General features: G+C 54.8%; 1 protein-coding gene across 6 annotated transcripts in view; it reads right to left on the reverse strand.

Moving 5' to 3' along the window:
- The window catches only part of PTPRU (protein tyrosine phosphatase receptor type U), an 81,546-nt gene that overhangs the window by 23,297 nt on the left and 40,970 nt on the right, over positions 1–17,279 (reverse strand). For 4 of the 6 annotated variants that reach the window (XM_078452143.2, XM_078452141.2, XM_078452140.2 and 1 more), the window contains 5 exons: positions 15,958–16,231; positions 15,232–15,268; positions 14,370–14,508; positions 10,196–10,225; positions 6,315–6,472 (listed from right to left, as the gene is read on the reverse strand). In XM_078452143.2, coding sequence (XP_078308269.1) covers positions 6,315–6,472; positions 10,196–10,225; positions 14,370–14,508; positions 15,232–15,268; positions 15,958–16,231 — 638 coding nt within the window. The remainder of the gene's footprint in view (positions 1–6,314; positions 6,473–10,195; positions 10,226–14,369; positions 14,509–15,231; positions 15,269–15,957; positions 16,232–17,279) is intronic. The other 2 variants (XM_060624534.3, XM_060624533.3) reach the window with 1 other exon arrangement.

Consider the following 17,279-nt stretch of genomic DNA (forward strand, 5'->3'; position numbering starts at 1 on the left):
CTCCAAGAGATGAGTAGAAATAGCAATGTTTCACCACAGAGAGCTTTTTGTTTGTTTGTTTCATGAAACATCCTCAGGGGATACAGTGTAACGTGGTGATTAAGAGACAGGCTCTGGAGCCAAATAGGCCTGAGATCAAATCCTATCTCCACACATCACCTTGGTGATGGTACTTCCTCTCCCTCAACTTCCCTCGTCACATGTCAAATGAAGACAAAAACCGTTACTCTCCAATACGATTAGATAAATATTAAGCAAGATAATGCACATAAAGCACCCAGTCCGGTGCCTGGCACAGAGTGAGCACCTGTAGTTGGGGCTGTTGACATAATTAGTCCCAGAAAGCCAGGGCAGCTGGCTGGCCAAGCGGGGACCTTCCTTCCTTGGTCCTTCTCCACTGTAGGACCCCAGCCGGCTGCTTCACGGCCAGCCTGCCACCACTGACTCAGCGTGAGAGGTCCCCATGGTAAAGTTCGCAGACTAAGCAGGCATCAAAATCATCGCGGCTTTCTGTTCCACACCACAAAACTCTGGCCTCCTCTGTTTGGAAAGCCAAGGAGGTGGAGGCTGGACCAGGGCGGGGCGTGGAGAGAGACAAAAGGAGTTGACACATGGCCCCTGCCTGTGTCACGCCTTCTCCCTGCCCTACGCTGTGCCCCGGGGCCCACTCCCCCTCTCACCGTCAGCCACGTCTCATCCAGCCCCAGCCCAAACTCTGACCACCGCTGCCCGAAGGTACATCTTTTCAAAACTCTGGAGGCACTAATCGTTCCCACTGTGTCCACATGGCAATGAGCCTGCGCCCGACTTCCCTAGGCCACGTCTCCCCAGCTGTCAGCGAGCTGGTGGGAGGGCAGAGCCCACGCACCTTGCCTCTCTGGATCTCTCAACAAGATTCAGCAGCAAGGCATGTGCCCACACCGCCCCCACCTCCCACTCTCCACGCTGCCCACTTGAGTTTCCCCACCCATTCACACCTCTCCATGGTTTCCTCACATGCTCACCTCCACGCATCTGCACATGCTGTTCCCTCACCCTATGCCCTTCCTTTCCTATCTCTGCTGTCCAAATCCTGCCTGTGCCTCGGGGCCTAGCACGAGATAGTAGAAACAGCTCTTTGCAACTCAGAAAGACCTGCATTTAAATCTTGGCTCTGGAGGCGCCTGGGTGGCTCAGTCAGTTGAGCATTTGACTCTTGGTTTCGGCTCAAGTCAGGATCTCGTGGTTCATGGGTTTGAGCCCCGCATCAGACTCTGCCCTGACAGTGTGAAGCCTGCTCACTCTCTCTTTGCCCCTCCCCAGCACGTGCTCTCTCTGTCTCAAAAATGAATAAACATTAAAAAATAAATAAATTTTAAAAATAATAATAATAAATAAATCCTGGCTCTGCCACTTTCTGGCTGTTTGACAAGTGAAGTCCCCTGTCTGAGCGTCTCTGTTTCCTCATTTGTAAGATGAGTCATAATAGCTACCGTGCAGGGCTGGGGTGAAAATTTAATGAGGGAGATCACAAAGAGAACTTGAAAAATAAGTGCATGTCAGTGAATTTGAAGACTTAAATGAAATGGACAAATTCCTGGACAAATAAGACTTACTACAAGTGGCTTGGAAAAAAAAATAGAAAGTTTCAACAGTCCTTTGCTCCTTTAAACAGAATTAAAAGTTTAAAATTTTTCCATAAAGGGGGCACCTGGGTGGCTCAGTCAGTTAAGTGTCCAACTCTTGATTTGGGCTCAGGTCATGATCTCACAATTCATGAGATCAAGCCTCACATCAGGCTCTGCACTTGGTATGGAACCTGCTTGGGATTCTCTCCCCCTCTCCCCGTCCCTCTTGCACACATGCATGGTCTCTCAATAAATAAATTAACTAAATATTTCTGTAAAGAAAACAACAGAAAAGGATTGTGTTATAGATGAATTCCACCAAGCTTTCGAGGTGTCAATTATTCCAGTCTTTCATAACAAGGAAAAAAGAGAAGAGACCTCAGTGCATTTTACAAGACAAACAGAATCTCGATACCAAAAACCAGACAAGGATAGCACAAAAAATAAAAATCATGGGCCAATCCCACTCTGGAATACAGCTTTGAAATCTTGAACAATATTATAACTATACTGAATCCAACAAGGCGTAAAAAATGCAATGCATCATGACCAAGCTGAATTTATCCCAGGCATGGAAAGTTATTTTAATTTTATAAAATCGAAAAATACCACACACCTCATTAACAAAATAAAAAAATATACATAGGACAGTAAGTACAGAAAAAGTATTTGGTAAGTTTAATGCCCATTTAAATAAAACCTGCTAGCAAACCAGAAACTGAAGAGCATTTTGTTAATCTGACAAAACATTTCTACCAAAAACTGTAGCAAACTTCATTCTCAGTGTTTCGTGTTAGAAGCATTCCTTTTGAAATCAGGAAAACAAGGCAAGGATTCGTGCTATAACCACTTCCATTCGACACAGTGCTGGAGGCCCCAGCCAGTGCCACACAGAAAGACAAGGGGGAAAAAAAAAGGAGAAATGAAACAAGGAACAGAACTGGCAGTATTTACAGATCCTTTGAACATACTCAGAAAACCTGAAAGATTCTATAGATAAATGAGAATTAATAAATAAGGTTATCAGGGAGTATGGATATAAGATCAATATATACACATAAAAAATCAACTCCATTTCTCTATAGGAGCAACTATTAGAAATGTAATATTTTAAAAGTGTACCATTTGTGCTGAGGAAGACTGGACATCCACATGCAAAAGAATGAAGTTGGATCCCTACCTCACACCAGATACAAAAATCAACTCAAAATGAATCAAAGACCTCAATGTAAGAGGTAAAACTATAAAACTCTTAGAAGAAAACACAGGGTTGGGGTACCTGGGTGGCTCAGTCGGCTAAGCATCTCACTTCAGCTCAGGTCATGATCTCATGACTCATGAGTTCAAGCCCTGAATCAGGCTCTCTGCTGTCAGCATGGAGCCCGCTGAGGTTCCTGTCTCCCTCTCTCGCTGCCCCTCCCCAGCTTGTGCTTTCTGTCTCAAAAATAAACAAAAATATTTTTTAAAAAATTTTTAAATAAAGAAGAAAGTACGGGCAAAAGCTTCATAACACTGGATTTGGCAATAATTTCTTGGCTATGACACCAAAAGCACAGGCAACAAGAAACAAAAAATAGGCAAATTGGACCTCATGAAAACTTTTAAAAATTTGTGCCTTCAAAGACACAATCCACAGAGTAAAAAGGTAACCCACAGGATAGGAGAAAATATTTGCAAACCATATATCTGATAAGGGCTTAAAATCTAACATACAGAGAGAACTCCTAAAACTCTAGGACAAAAAAAAACAAACAACCCAATTCAAAAATGGGCAAAGTTGCCTGAATAGATATTTCTCCAAAGAAGATACACAAATGGCACATGCTCAACATGACACGGTGCATCATTAGGCAACTGCAGATCAGAACTACAATGACATAAGACCTCACACCCACTAGAATGGCTGCTGGCAAGAAAAACACAGAAAATAACAAGTGTTACAAGGATGTGGAGAAACTGGAGCCCTTGTACACTACGGATGCCGTGGAATATTACTCAACCCTAAAAAGGGGGAAATTCTGAAAGATGCTAGAAGATGAAAGAAGCTTGAAAAACAAGCTAAGTGACACGGACCAGGCATAAAAAGACAGATGCCGTGTGACTCCACATCTATGAGATAATTAGAGCAAATTCACAGAAACACCAAATAGAATGGGGGTTGCCAGGGACTGGGAAGAGGCAGGAACGGGGAGTTAATGCTTCATGGGAACAGAGTTTCAGTTTTATGAGACGAACAGAGCTGTAGTGTTGGGTGATCGTGATGGTTCCCAACATTATGAATGTATTTAATATCACCAAACTGCACACTGGAGAATGGTCAAGGTGGCGAATTCTATGTTATGTGGATTTTGCCACACACACCCACACAATGCACCATTTGCAATGGAAATCAAAAATATAAGGGATCAGGGGTGCCTGGGTGGCTCAGTCGGCCGAGCGTCCAACCTCGGCTCAGGTCATGATCTCGTGGCTCCTGAGTTTGACCCCGACATCGGGCTTGCTGTTGTCAGTGAGGAGCCCACTGCAGATCCTCTGTCCCCCCATATCTCTGGCCCTCCCTGGCTTGCACTCTCTCAAAAAAAAAAAAAAAAAAAAAACAAAAACACACCTAAAACTAAATAAATAAAATGTAGCCCTTAAAAAAAAAAAAAAAGAAAATCCTTAATTCATATCACACACAAAAATTAATCACAGAGGGGTAAAGATTTAAATGTTCAGCACAAAATATAAAAAGGGGCTTAGAAAAAAATATTTTATGACCCTGCGAGGGAGGAACTCTTGAAGAAAACACAAAAAGTCGAAATCAGAAAGGGAAAGATTGATGAACTTGACTAAGTTAAAATAAAAACTTGTTCCTCCACAGACACTATAAATAACCTGAGAAGATGAGCCGCAAATTGGGAGAAGGTATTTGCAATTCATAAGGGAAAAGTGATTATCATCCTAAATATGTAAAGAACTCCTAAAAACCACTAAGAAAGCAACAGAAAACCTAATAGAAAATTAGGTAAAAGGCATGAACAGGCATTTCATAGAAGAAGAAAGCTGAATGGCCAGTAATGATTTGAAAATATGCTCAACCTCATTAGTAATCAGAGAAATGCAAATTGAGACTATAGAGAATTCCCGTTTTATACAAACCAGTTTGGCAAAAGTGAAGAAGCCTGGCAAACTCTGAGCTTGCCGGAGAGCAGCAGAATTTCTCACTCGCTGCTGCCGGGCGTGAGCACGGGCAAAGCCACTCCGGGACACAAGGCGGCAGTGCCTTCTAAAGAGCAGCAAAGCACACGCTCTGTGAGCCGGCTGCTCCGCTTCTCGAATCTCCTGCGCAGGTGCATCTGGAGACCCATTTAAGCACATTCAGAGCAGCCTCGTTTGTAATAACAAGAAAACGGGAAGCAAATCAGATGTGGCTGCATGGCAGAATGGAGAAATGAATTGCGATACGCTCGTACAATGGAAAACTATACATCAGAGAAAATAAAAGAAATGACAGCGAAATATCCACCTGGGTAGACATTAGAAACACAATGTTGAGTCGAAATACAGTGTGATTGCATTTTTTATAAAGCTCAGAAACAAGCAAAGTTACACAATGCACTGTTTTGGGGATGCGTGTCCACGTGGAAAAACTGCTCCCCAAAAGGTAAGGAAATTATAAACACAAATTTCAGGGGGATGTTTATGTCTAAGAAGGATGTAGGGCATATACTCAGGGAGGGACACCCAGACGATGTTCTTTTTTTATTATTATTATTTGCTTTAACGTTTACTTATTTTTGCAAGAGAGACAGAGTGCAAGCCAGGGAGGGGCAGAGGGAGAGGGAAACATGGAATCTGAAGCAGGCTCCAGGCTCTGAGCTGGCAGCCCAGAGCCCGATGCAGGGCTCGAACCCACGAACCGTGAGATTATGACCGGAGCCAAAGTCGGATGCTTCACAGACAGAGCCCCCCGGGCACCCCCCAGATGATGTTCTAATACACCAGTGTGGTTCACCAGTGTTTGTGGTATATATCACTGCATGACTTTCACAAACATGACGTATTTTCATTGGTACAAATCAACACTAACTAGAAGAAACAGACGTGTGAGGAGATGATTTAGGACAAGATCCTAGCACGTGTGGCTAATTCACCCTATCCTTCCTGCAAGCCAGGCACGGCACTAAATGATGTACACATAATAGCTAACTTAGTCTTCCAGCAGAACTACCGGCAGAGATGATCTTTAACTCCACTCTGTACATGAGGAAGCAGACATCCAGAGAGATTAAGTGACTTTCCCCGGATCACCCAGCTAGGGGATGTGAGATGCAAATGCAGGTCTGTCGGACTCCAGAGCAATCCTTCTTAGCCACTGGTCCCCTGTCTGTCACACAGCAGGTGCTCAATGGCAGTGAGACTGCTCTGGTCCCCTCTGATCACACTGAGCCCCCAGAGAACTTCCCCCAATCAACATGTGACCTCGCATTCCTTCCAGATGAACCTGTGTCTAAGTCCTCCATCTTCCTAAAGCTCTCCCGGGGCAAAAGCAACACCTGTGCCTTCTCCGCTTTGCCAGCACCTGCACCGGTACCCCACAGGAGAACAAGAGATGCTTCAGTTTGGGTTCAAGGCATTACAGAACTCATCAGAGGGGCCCAGTCCTACTAGTTCAAGTGTGGAGCCCAGAGCCACGAGGAAGGGGCGGGAGGGCCAGGCACTCACCCCGGGGGCTGTAGCCGTGGGCGTCCATGAAGGAGAGGCCCAGTCGCTCATCCTCCTGCAAGGTGCTCTGGTCCGTGAAGCTCCGGTCCACGGCACTCATCATGTGGGTCTTCTCCTGGCGGTAATTGACGGTGGCTTTGGTCATGTTCACGGGCTTTCTGCAGAGAGGGGTTGACAAGAGACAGGGGTGCTGAGCTGGGCAGAACGACACCCAGAGATGGATGGGGAGGCCCGACAGTCAGGGGGCCTTGAGGCCAGGAGTCATTCTAGAAGCATCTCTGAATACTGAGAGGGCTCCGTCTCTATCCTTTGCTCACCATACCCAGAGAGCTGCTACCTCCAAAAAAAGGGACCGAGCAGAGTCCTCGTCTTGGGGACCACTGTTGAGGACAAGGAATGAAGCAGCAGTGGCCTCGGGCTGGGACCTGGCTCCTGTCACTGGCCTCAAGGGCTCAGGAAATGAGAAGAATAGTCACCCTGGGACTATTCTGGTGTCACAGCTGTCACGCCATCCAAGCTAGGAAGATGGCTTCCCCAGCTCCAACCCCAGCATGCCCCAGAGCCACCCTCGTCTCCCCATCCTCACCAAACATGCGCCCTAAGAACTTTTTTGCCTACGAAGGGGATGGTGCTCCTCCTTCACGGCAGAGTCTGGCCACTGCTCAGCCAATGCTCAGGAGTCTTCCTCTGGGCATGGGATGAACTCCAACTGGCTTCTTCCTATCCCCTACCAACCCCTGAGTGGCCCCACCATGGGCCACATTAGACTTGTAAAGACATTAGGCTGTAAAGAGATTCCTGTCACTGGCAAGCAGTCCATCCAGCCACCGGAAGCAGCAGAGGGAGAAGGCAAGAGGCCCCAGTCCCCCCCGAGAGGCCTTGTGAAGAGGGCCCTAGACAAAGGACCTGCCCAGGCCTCTAGCCCAGCCTTACAGATGAGGATGGCAGTCTGTGACTCTAGAGGACTTGGAGGAAAGTGGGAAGAAGAACAGGGGCCACAGACCCATGACCGAGGGGCTGAGCAAAAGGGAAAGAGGAAATGACTTGGGACCGGTGTTGAGACTGGAAGAGTCAGGGGCCCAATCACAGGAAGGGCTAAAGACAAGAGAGCCATTTATACTGCAGGGACCTGCAGCATGCAGGATGTGGGGTAGACCTAAGGAAGGACTTCCAGGTTAAGAGGGCTCAGGACCCCTGACCATCAGTGGAGATGAAGAGGCCAATAAAGGGATCTTCCCAAACAGGCAAATTCTGATCAGTTTGTCCTAGCTCAAGAGCTGTCTGGGGCAGGGAAGACAGGGTGATTCCTGGATGCCCCAACCACGAAGCTCTGGGCATCACCCTCACTTTGGCCCAGAGCACAGCCAAGGACCCCTCTGTGGACAGATGAAAAGCCTCTGGGACTGTGACCTTGATTGCTGGCATAAAAGAGAAGTTGAAAAAGGAGGGGGAGCGGGGGGGGGGGGGAGTGGGCAAGGGAATGAGAAGGAGAAGAGGGAAGAGCAGAGAGGGTAAAGGGACAATGACAAGGAGAGAGATGGAGAAGGGGACAGAGAGAGGGAGGGACAGGCAGACGCCAGCAAACCACAGGGAGGGCAGACAGAGGGCCATGGCCAGAGGACAGCCGGTCACGCTAGAAGGCAGTCTCTGTGGTGTACCACACGGCTCTGTCCCCCGCCCAGGCCTCTTGGTTCACTGGGAAGAACTACAGCCACCAACCGAGCAGATCCACAGAGGACAGAAGCCGGAGGGACACGGGACACTGCCGGCCTCCAGCTGAACTCAGGGCGAGATTCGTGCAGCAGATGGGACGTAATACGGACACTTGGAAAAGTTCTGCATTTCTGTTCGAACATTAACTGCACAAGTAGAGGGGGAGGGAGACCTGTCTTGTCAGCGATTCCTGTAAAAGCCCAGCTGGAGGTTCCCCCTGACTTGCCGGGGGAAGGGGGGCTTGGTGGCTGGAAAAGCTGGTGTGACACTGGAGGACGTCCATGCAGGTGGAGGGTTCAGGGAGGAGGAGGGGAGAGCCCACCATCCTCTGGGCTGTCCTGGGGCCTCCTGAGCCTGCTCTGTAAGGAGGGAGAACAAGCACAGGTGCAGGGAATGTTCCGGAAGGCTGGCAGAGTAGGAGAAGACAGAGGCAGAAAACAGTAGCATCAGGAGGCCGATAGGGCCTGGGTGGTAACCCCAGCTCTGGCTCTTCCTGGGACCTCTGACAAGTCCCTTGACCTCTCTGAGCCTCGGTCCCCGCATCAGTAACATGGGAGTGATCATGGTGCTGCTTCTCTCGGTGGCTGTGAGGATCCTGTGTACAGACAGAGCCCAGAGGAAGCGCCCAGAAACGGTGGGTCTGAAGAGCCTGGGGCTACCTGGCTGGAGAACGAGCTTGTGGTGACCCGACAGCTGGGTGCACTGTGGGGGACAGCTGCCAGGGTGGGCACACACACGTGCACGGCTGTGGACCTGCGTGAGGATCTGCATGAGGACCTCCACACAAGAAGGAGGAGGAGGGGGGAGGAGGGAGGAGGAGGGGGGAGGAGGAGGGGGGAGGAGGGGGAGGAGGGGGAGGAGGGGGGAGGAGGGGGAGGAGGAGGGAGGAGGAGGAGGAGGGGGAAGGGGGAGGAAGAGGGGGGGAGGAGGAGGGAGAAGGGGAGAAGGGGAGGAGGGGGAGCAGTGGGAGGAGGGGGAGGAGAAAGAGGAGGAGGGGGAGAAGGGGGAGGAGAAGGGGGAGGAGGAGGAGGAGGAAGAAGGGGAGGAGAGGGAAGAATGGGAGAAGGGGGAGGAGGAGAAGGGGAGGAGGAGGAGGGGGAGGGGGAGGAGGGGGAGGGGGAGGAGGAGGAGGGGGAGGAGGAGGAGGGGGAGGAGGATGGGGAGGAGGAGGGGGAGGAGGATGGGGAGGAGGAGGGGGAAGGGGAGGGGGAGGAGGAGGGGGGAGGGGAGGAGGGGAGTGGGGAAGGGGGAGGAGGAGGAGGGGGAAGTGGAGGGGGAGGAGGGGGAGGGGGAGGAGGGGGAGGGGGAGGGGGAGGGGGAGGGGAGGAGGGGAGTGGGGAAGGGGGAGGAGGAGGAGGGGGAAGTGGAGGGGGAGGAGGGGGAGGGGGAGGAGGGGGAGGGGGAGGGGGAGGGGGAGGGGAGGAGGGGAGTGGGGAAGGGGGAGGAGGAGGAGGGGGAAGTGGAGGGGGAGGAGGGGGAGGGGGAGGAGGGGGAGGGGGAGGGGGAGGAGGGGAGTGGGGAAGGGGGAGGAGGAGGAGGGGGAAGTGGAGGGGGAGGAGGGGGAGGGGGAGGAGGGGGAGGGGGAGGGGGAGGAGGGGAGTGGGGAAGGGGGAGGAGGAGGAGGGGAAGTGGAGGGGGAGGAGGGGGAGGGGGAGGAGGGGGAGGGGGAGGGGGGAGGGAGGGGGAGGGGAGGAGGGGGAGGAGGAGGGGGAGGAGGAGGAGGGGGGAGGGGAGGAGGGGAGTGGGAAGGGGGAGGAGGAGGAGGGGGAAGGGGAGGGGGAGGGAGGGGGAAGGGGAGAGGGAGGAGGGGGAGGGGGGAGGGAGGGAGGGGGAGGGGGGAGGGGAGGGGAGGGGGAGGGGAGGGGAGGGGGAGGAGGAGGGGAGGGGGGGAGGGGGAGGAGGAGGGGAGGAGGAGGAGGAAGGAGGGGAGGAGGGAGGAGGAGGGAGGAGAGGAGGGGAAGGAGGGGGAGGAGGAGGAGGACGAGAGGGAGGAGGGGGTGGAGGAGGAGGGGGTGGAGGAGGAGGAGGGGGTGGTGGAGGAGGAGGGACAAGGAGGGGGAAGAGGAGGGATGAGGAGGGGGAGGAGGAGGGCGGAGGAGGGGGAGGAGGAGGGAGGAGGGAGGAGGAAGGAAAGCGCGGGGCCCAGGGGGCGGGGCGGAGCTACTTACGGGTAGTAGGAGTAGGCATAGTGGTCCCTCCTGGCAGCGTGCAAAGAGAACAGCACAGTTGGGCCCGTGGTCCTGCCACAAGGTGGGCGGCACCCGGCCAGCAGGGAGGGGCCTGGTGCTTTCTGTGCCGAGGGGGGCGCTGGCCAGGGACCGGGCAGGTCAGAAGGACCTCCCTTGTCCCAAGGCCTGCCTGGGCTCGGTCGCTGAAAACCGAGACCCCAGACCCTTCCAGAACCTTCCCCGAGCCTGCTGCTGGAGTGAGGGGGAGGTGGGGAAAGGGCTTCAGGAAGCAGAGCTGTCACACACAAACACACACACAGACACAGAGAGAAATACACGCACGTGCACGCTCGCACGTAAACAGACGCGCTCACGTGGATACACACGTGTTCACGCATACACACAGACACAAGCACTGACACACTCGTGCACTCACACAGACACACAGGTAGACATACTGGTGCACACGTACTCACGCACCACGACACGCACTCACAGGACACACAGACACAGTCACACACACACTCACGCACAGATGCGTTCCCTCTGCCGCACAGACACGCCCTCACATGCTCACAGGTGATTGGCTCTCCCCTGCAGCCCCACCCCTCGGGCCCAGTGCCTCTCACACCTGCAGGCCCCTCTGCCTACACCTGTGCCTGGGAGGGAGCGGTGGCTGGGGGAGGGGGAGGCGTGGAGGGCTCCAGCTGGACTCCGGGGCAAAGGGGAGGCCGGCCCTCCCTCACCCAGACTGCCCCTGAGCGTGGGGTCCATCAAAGGAGCCAGGCCACCCCCTCTGGGCACCCGAAGCATCGCTTGGGTCTGTCCCACTTCGCGGGCGGGGAAGACAAGTCCCAGAGGGTCACGGTCCACCCCTGCCCAGAGAGGGGGTCACGGGCAGAGTGCCGATGCCGGTCCCGGGACCCTGACCCCCCAGAGCCAGCTCCCTCCTGAGGCCTCATCCAGGCACATCCGGGGGCTTTCCATTGACCTGCCCCCACACCACCCGGCCAGCAGGGACCCCGAACGGCCTTCCACAAGGGAATCCTGCAGACTGGGGGGAAGGGAAGGAGAATAGTGTGGAAGGCTGAGGCCCAGCGAGGGCAAGAGAGTGGCTGGAGGTCACACAGCACGTCTCCTGTCATCCATCCTGGGAGCTAGGGGAGGGTCCAGGCCCCGTGGCAGGTCACAGGGGCCCCAAAAAGGGTGGGGAATGGGTGAAGAAAGGGGCGTTCCTCTGTCCTCAGCTGAAATGTCAATGACTTTTCAAGGGCCTTCCCCAAAGACCCCCATAATCACCAACTCTATTATGTCACCTTTACCCTCTCTCCATCCCCCACCCGGGCAAACTGTTCTTTTCACAACTGACATTTGTGCTTTTTCTAGTTTAACGCCAGATTCCACACTCGCTGCAAAGGACAGGAGGCCAGCCTCCTTATCTCTTTTGCCCACTGCTGGGTCCCAGGACCCAGGACAGTGCCCAGGATATTACAACCCTCCAATAAATGTTTCATTGAATCGGGTAATCAATAAAGAGAGAAATTAAATAAAACAACTCCATCTCTATGAGCATCCATATCCTCCTCGAAACGAGTGAGGTTAATAATGACCACCCCCCCACACACCCAGGGGCCACTGTCAGCCTCACCCTTCCCTGCCTCACTCCACCTGCTGACTTGGGAGCTAGGGGTTCAAGAGGACCCCATTCCACTGGACCAGACCCTGGGGATGCACAGCCAACAAAACAAATTTCTCTGCCCTCATGGGGCTCTCAGCCCAGCAGGGAAGAAAAATAAACAAGGCACTACAAGTAAGGAAAAGTGCAGGGAGAAGAAAGTACTGCAAAGGAGAAGGATGGGATTCTGGAAACAGAAGAAGGCATGTGACTCCGCCTGGTGAGTTCCCCAATCGCGGATGCATCCAGGCTCACTATCCACCGAGGCAGGGCAGGATGGGGAACCCGACCTCCCCCTCGCTGCCCCCAGCCCCCACTGTCTCCCAGAACCACCCCTGCTCCAGGCCGCCTCCTTCCTCCCATGACGATGAGCAGGGGGGTTGTCAGCCCTCCCTCAGCAACCTCCTACCCAGTCCATTACATTTAATGTGAACAACTCCATCCCTGCCGGACCTGCTCTGGCCCCTGACACCCCGCAAGGCAGACTGGGGGAGCCCTGAGGAGCAAAGTGCACCCTGAAGGCAAGGGTAGGATTTGGGAGGATGCAGTGAGGTGCTATAGAAGCGGGCCAAATGGAAGGAAGGAAGGAAGGGAATCTGGGGGGATCCTAGGGGGTTCTGGGGTAGCCTGGAAAGGTTTATGGAATAGCAGGTGTATGAAGTGCGGGGTTTCCCAGTGAGGCCCCAGCAGCGGCTCTGACCGACCCTCTCCTGGGTGACACCCCGCTCTCCTTGAGCGTAGATTTCTAAGGCCTCAAATACTATCTGCAAGCCCCCCAAATCTGATCACTCCCTTACAGCCCTCTCCAGGGCTCCAGACCCAGAACTGACTTCCAGGTCCCCCACAGGGGAGGACAGGAACTTGCTAATTCTGGGCACCGACTGTGCGCAAGCCATGGTGAGGCCCTTCACGTCCACGGCCATAAGGAGCACGGGCTTTGCAGTCAGGACTGGGTTCAGACCAGGCCCCGCCACTTACCAGCCGAGTGACAAGGTCAAGTTGCTCGATTACAGTTCCCTCATCTGTGAAAAAGGGCTCTGACCTGCTTCATGGGTCAGGATCCAAGAAGGAAATGTTCTCTGATGTATCCTGAGCGCCAGAACGGTGCCTGGCACACAGTAGGTGCTCAGGAGCTAACGGATGGTATAGGTAAAGTCCTTGGCACACAGTAATAGTCATCGAATGATGGTTTAAAATATTTTGCCTCAAGTAGCTGTGTAGGGACTAGGGAAGGGAGGAATGAGCTTAATGCCCTAGACAGGCCAACCCCACCTAGCTGGCACACCCTACCTCCAGACTCTCTGGAACTCTCTCTCTGCTGCCGCCTGCCTCAGGCAAGGGAGCCCTGGCCAGTTCTCCTTCATCCCCCCCCAATCCTACATGGCAGCTCCCGGCAGCCCTGAGATCCAGCACGAGCCCAGCAGCAGCTGTGAGGAGCCCAGGTGGGCAGAGAGTGGAGCAGGCTCTGCCTCTGGCTCCCCGTGTGACCTTGGGCAGGTCCACGCCTCCTTGGGGCCTCAGTATCTCCATCCTTCAATTGAGGTGCTTGGACCACAGCGTCCTGGGGCTGTCTGGTGGGGAATGAAGTGGGGGGCTGGGGTGGGGGGGACCAGAGTGGTCTCTGGAGCCTCCAGCCCAGCTCCAACCAGAGGCTCAGCCTTCGTCTGCTCCACGTACTGGCTGTTTATTTGGCGTTTTGAAGACAGGTTCTGTCGCTTTAAAAAGATTTAAAAACCACTAGACTAGATGTCCTTGAACTACCAGGCAGCTCTCGCCTTCTGGGCTCTGAGCCTCTACAATTCTAACTTCTGAGATTCTTCGAATCCCCAATCCGGGATTTCTGAAACTCTGAATTTCTAAGTTCCGGTTTCTCAGATGTGCCAGGATCCATGGTGCCCACTGCAAAAGGCACTAGGAAAGGCATCCCTTGGAAACACGCCGGACCTTGGAGGCCTGGGGGATGGGAGGGGCAGGCTCGGGGTCCAGGAAGACTCCACAAGAATCAACAGTACCAGGGTCCGGGGCGAGCTGAGCCCAAGGGAGGGTGGGGCCCAGGAAGAACCATGGCTCAGTGTTCTTGGTTTGAAGGGGAGTGAGGACCCCCCCCCCACCCGCCACCACTGCTCAGGGTCAACACCACGACCCCAAGTTGGTCTGCAGGAGGCCAGAGATTCAAAGTCGGGTGACCTCCACACCCTCCCCGCGGGAACAGCCCAGCAGGCACAGCAGGGCGGTGCCCACTTCCAGCACCGATCCTTGGCAGCTGGCGCGGAGCACCCTTCCCTAGATAGCGGCACCCGGCACCAGCCAGACCTGGGCTCCAGCCAAGCCGCTACAGGGCAGCTTCATTTGCAGAGGCTCTGGCTTCCCGTTGCCTGGCTCGGGCCCGTCCTCAGGCCTGATGCCCAGGCTGGCGGCCTTCCACGCTCACCAGGCGGCTGCCCTCCCGGGCCCCGGCCACCGCTCCTCTCTGCCCACCAGTCACCGCTCCTCACTCACCCCTTACGGATGATGATAATGATGGCCCCCAGGAGAAGGATGAGCACGGCAAGTCCCCCCGCACAGATGCCCAGGATGAGCCCCATCTCCTCCGATCTCTGGGACACCTCCAGGGGTCGCTTGCTTTCCTTGCAGGCAGCTGGGGAGAATAAAGCGGACCAAGGGTCAGAGGGGAGATAGGAACCACCTACCCACTGCCGGCAGGGGCCTGAGCCCCAAGGAATAAACGAACACATGCGCTTCGCCCTCAGCTTACGTCCAGCCTTTCAGTCAGATCTTCCCCCTCACCATCTACACCCGCTGCACCCCTGTGCACCCCATCAGGAAGAGCTCCCCTTTCCTCTCTACTTTCTCAAATCCTGCCTTCAGTGGATGGAAGATGAAGGATGCCTGGGACCACCCGCTTGCCCCCCGAGAGGCAGTGGGGGGAAAGAATTATGTACCTGGGTGTGTTCAGGGCACACACCCTTTCAGGACGAAAGCCAACCCCATTCCCTGTCTACACCGCAGGGTCCACCTCCCCTCCACCACAGCAAAGGGGGCAGACACAGAACCTTGAACCAGTGCCCAGTGCCATCACCCCCGTGGCCCAACCATACGGCTCCCCCTCCCTGTTCCAGGCCAAAGCCACTTCTGTGACCATGATCGAGAAGAGGGAGGTTAGTCCCGCTGCCCGGTATGGGAGAAGGAACCCTTCAGGTGGGGCAAATGGGGGCCAGGAAGGGAAAAGCTTCCTGACCCCAGGTCTGACAGACCACCCTCCTCTGCTCCCATAGCCCTGGGTGATCAGGGCCCAAGTCCCCCAGAGCCCAGAGGAGAGGAACTCGGTGCTGAAGGCCAGAAGGAACCCAGGGGGCCTTACCTTTCCTGGCAATGCGGATGCAATTCAGCCGGGTCTCCTGGAGGCAAAGATGGGGGGTCTCAGCACTGCCGAAGCCTGGACCTGACCCTCCCCATAGGGATCCTTGTGCAGCTTGTCTTGGGCCTGGTCGGGGCTTGTCTGGAGGTGACTGAAACTAAAGACACCCCTCCCGGTAGCAAGGCCCAGGGTGGGGGTGGGGTACCAGGGAAGGGAGGGAATGGCGTGCAAAGAGGGCAATGGCTTAGGAAAGGGGAATGAGTTCAGGGGGAGCAGGGAAAGAAACAGCGTGGAAAGGGGGCATCCTCAGTAATGAGGGCCAGGAGCCAGTTAGGAGGGGAAGCCTGAGGAGGAGAGAGCCAGGGAGGGAGGAGGCAGGAGAAGGGCAGGGCTTCAGGGAGGAGGTGGCTGGTGGACCTCAAGGTCTGGGGAAAGCAGGACCAGGAGATGGACCCCTCCCGGGAGACAGGAGCTTGAGACAGAGACCAGGGCCTCAGGGACGGGGCAGGGATAGACTGGGGGCTTAGACATAAGAGTCTGGGGGTAAAGTCTCAGGAAGGGAATATGCTCTAAGAGAAGGAGCCTGAGGTCAGAAGGCTCAGGGGAGGGGGGCAGGGTTCCAGAGAGGGAGTGGGGCTGGGGGAGGGTCTCTGGCCTCCATAGGGGACTGTTCCGATGGCTCCAGGGGGTCCCCAGCCCGCCCCATCACCACCCCTGCGGGTCCCTCACCCCCTTCAGGTGGCTTGTTGCCTGGAAGTAGATGAGGTAGGCCTTTCTGGGCTCCAGCGGTGGGTTCCAGAAGCCGCGATAGGTCTGGTTGTCACCCACCGTGAAGGGCATGGCTTCTGGCAGACTGCTGGCCGCCAGTTCAGCCCCGAAGTAGTGTACCAGGCCCCGGGCCAGCGCAGCGTCAAAAGTCAAGGGTACTGGGAAGCAGTCCTGGCTGCCCGGCTCCCGTCGCAGCCTCCGCGGCCGCTCCTCCTCCACAATCACCTGGTACACGCTGCACAGGGGAGGGGACAGGGCAGTGGTCCCAGGCATGGGGAGAGCCATCCAGTGGCTGAGGACATGGGCTTTGGGGTCGGGCCCAGCCAGGGACTAATCTTGGCCCTGCCTCTTCTCACTCACTGGGCAACGCACTTAACCTCCCTGGGCCTCAGTTGCCTCCCTCTGTAAGATGAGCGTGATCACAGGGCAGTCCCATGAGCTAAATTACTTTCACTAAGGCAGAAAGAACTCGGGCCCTGCTCCATGGCACCAAGCCCTACAGCCCCACCCTGAGTCCTCGGTGAGTGCTCCAGTGCCACAGGACCTGGGCCACCACCACCACCACCCCCCCCCCCCCCCCCGGCCGCCAGCCCCCGCAAAGCCTCAGGCTCCACCACCATTACCGATGGCTCCCTTTGGGTCTCCGGAAACAAGAGTCTGACACAGTCCATTTATTCGTTCAGAAAGTATGCTAGGTGGGCCCTTGGGGACCTAGGCTTCCTGGAACTGACCTCCAGTTGGGGAGACAGTCACTGAGCAAGCAAAGAAGGCCACACGAATCCTGCATCACGAGTACCCTCCCAACCTGCAGGCAGCCTCGGGTCTGCAACTCTGGGCCTGTCACCTCCGGGTCCTGACAGCCGATTTGTGTTCCCTCGTCTGTATTCCCTCTGATTTGTGTCCCCTGGTCCCGACCGGTGGGTTTCTATTTATTTTTATCAGTTTACTGAATGGCCTTTTGCTGTGAGCTCCTCCAAATCCTCCGTGGAACAAAGCCGAGAGCAAATAAATGAGTGCTGACAAATTTAAATATTTCCCGTCACAGCCTCGGCCACGTCTTGGCGTGTGACACCCATACTGCCAGCTGCACTCTGGGAAGGAGAAATGCCTTTTCCTGGCTCTCCAGCTGTTTCTTTCCAGCTTTGAAGCTGTAAGGGAATCACCCCAGCGCCCTGGGATTTGGGTCACACAGTTTCGTTCTTTGTCACTAGCGCATTGCAAACACAAACCCGGGCCCCTCTCAGCCTCCATTTCCCTGAACCTCCCAGGTCAGGTCTCCCCCG

Source organism: Panthera onca, chromosome C1 (genome assembly GCF_046562875.1).
Source record: "Panthera onca isolate mPanOnc1 chromosome C1, mPanOnc1 haplotype 2, whole genome shotgun sequence".
NCBI lineage: Eukaryota > Metazoa > Chordata > Mammalia > Carnivora > Felidae > Panthera > Panthera onca.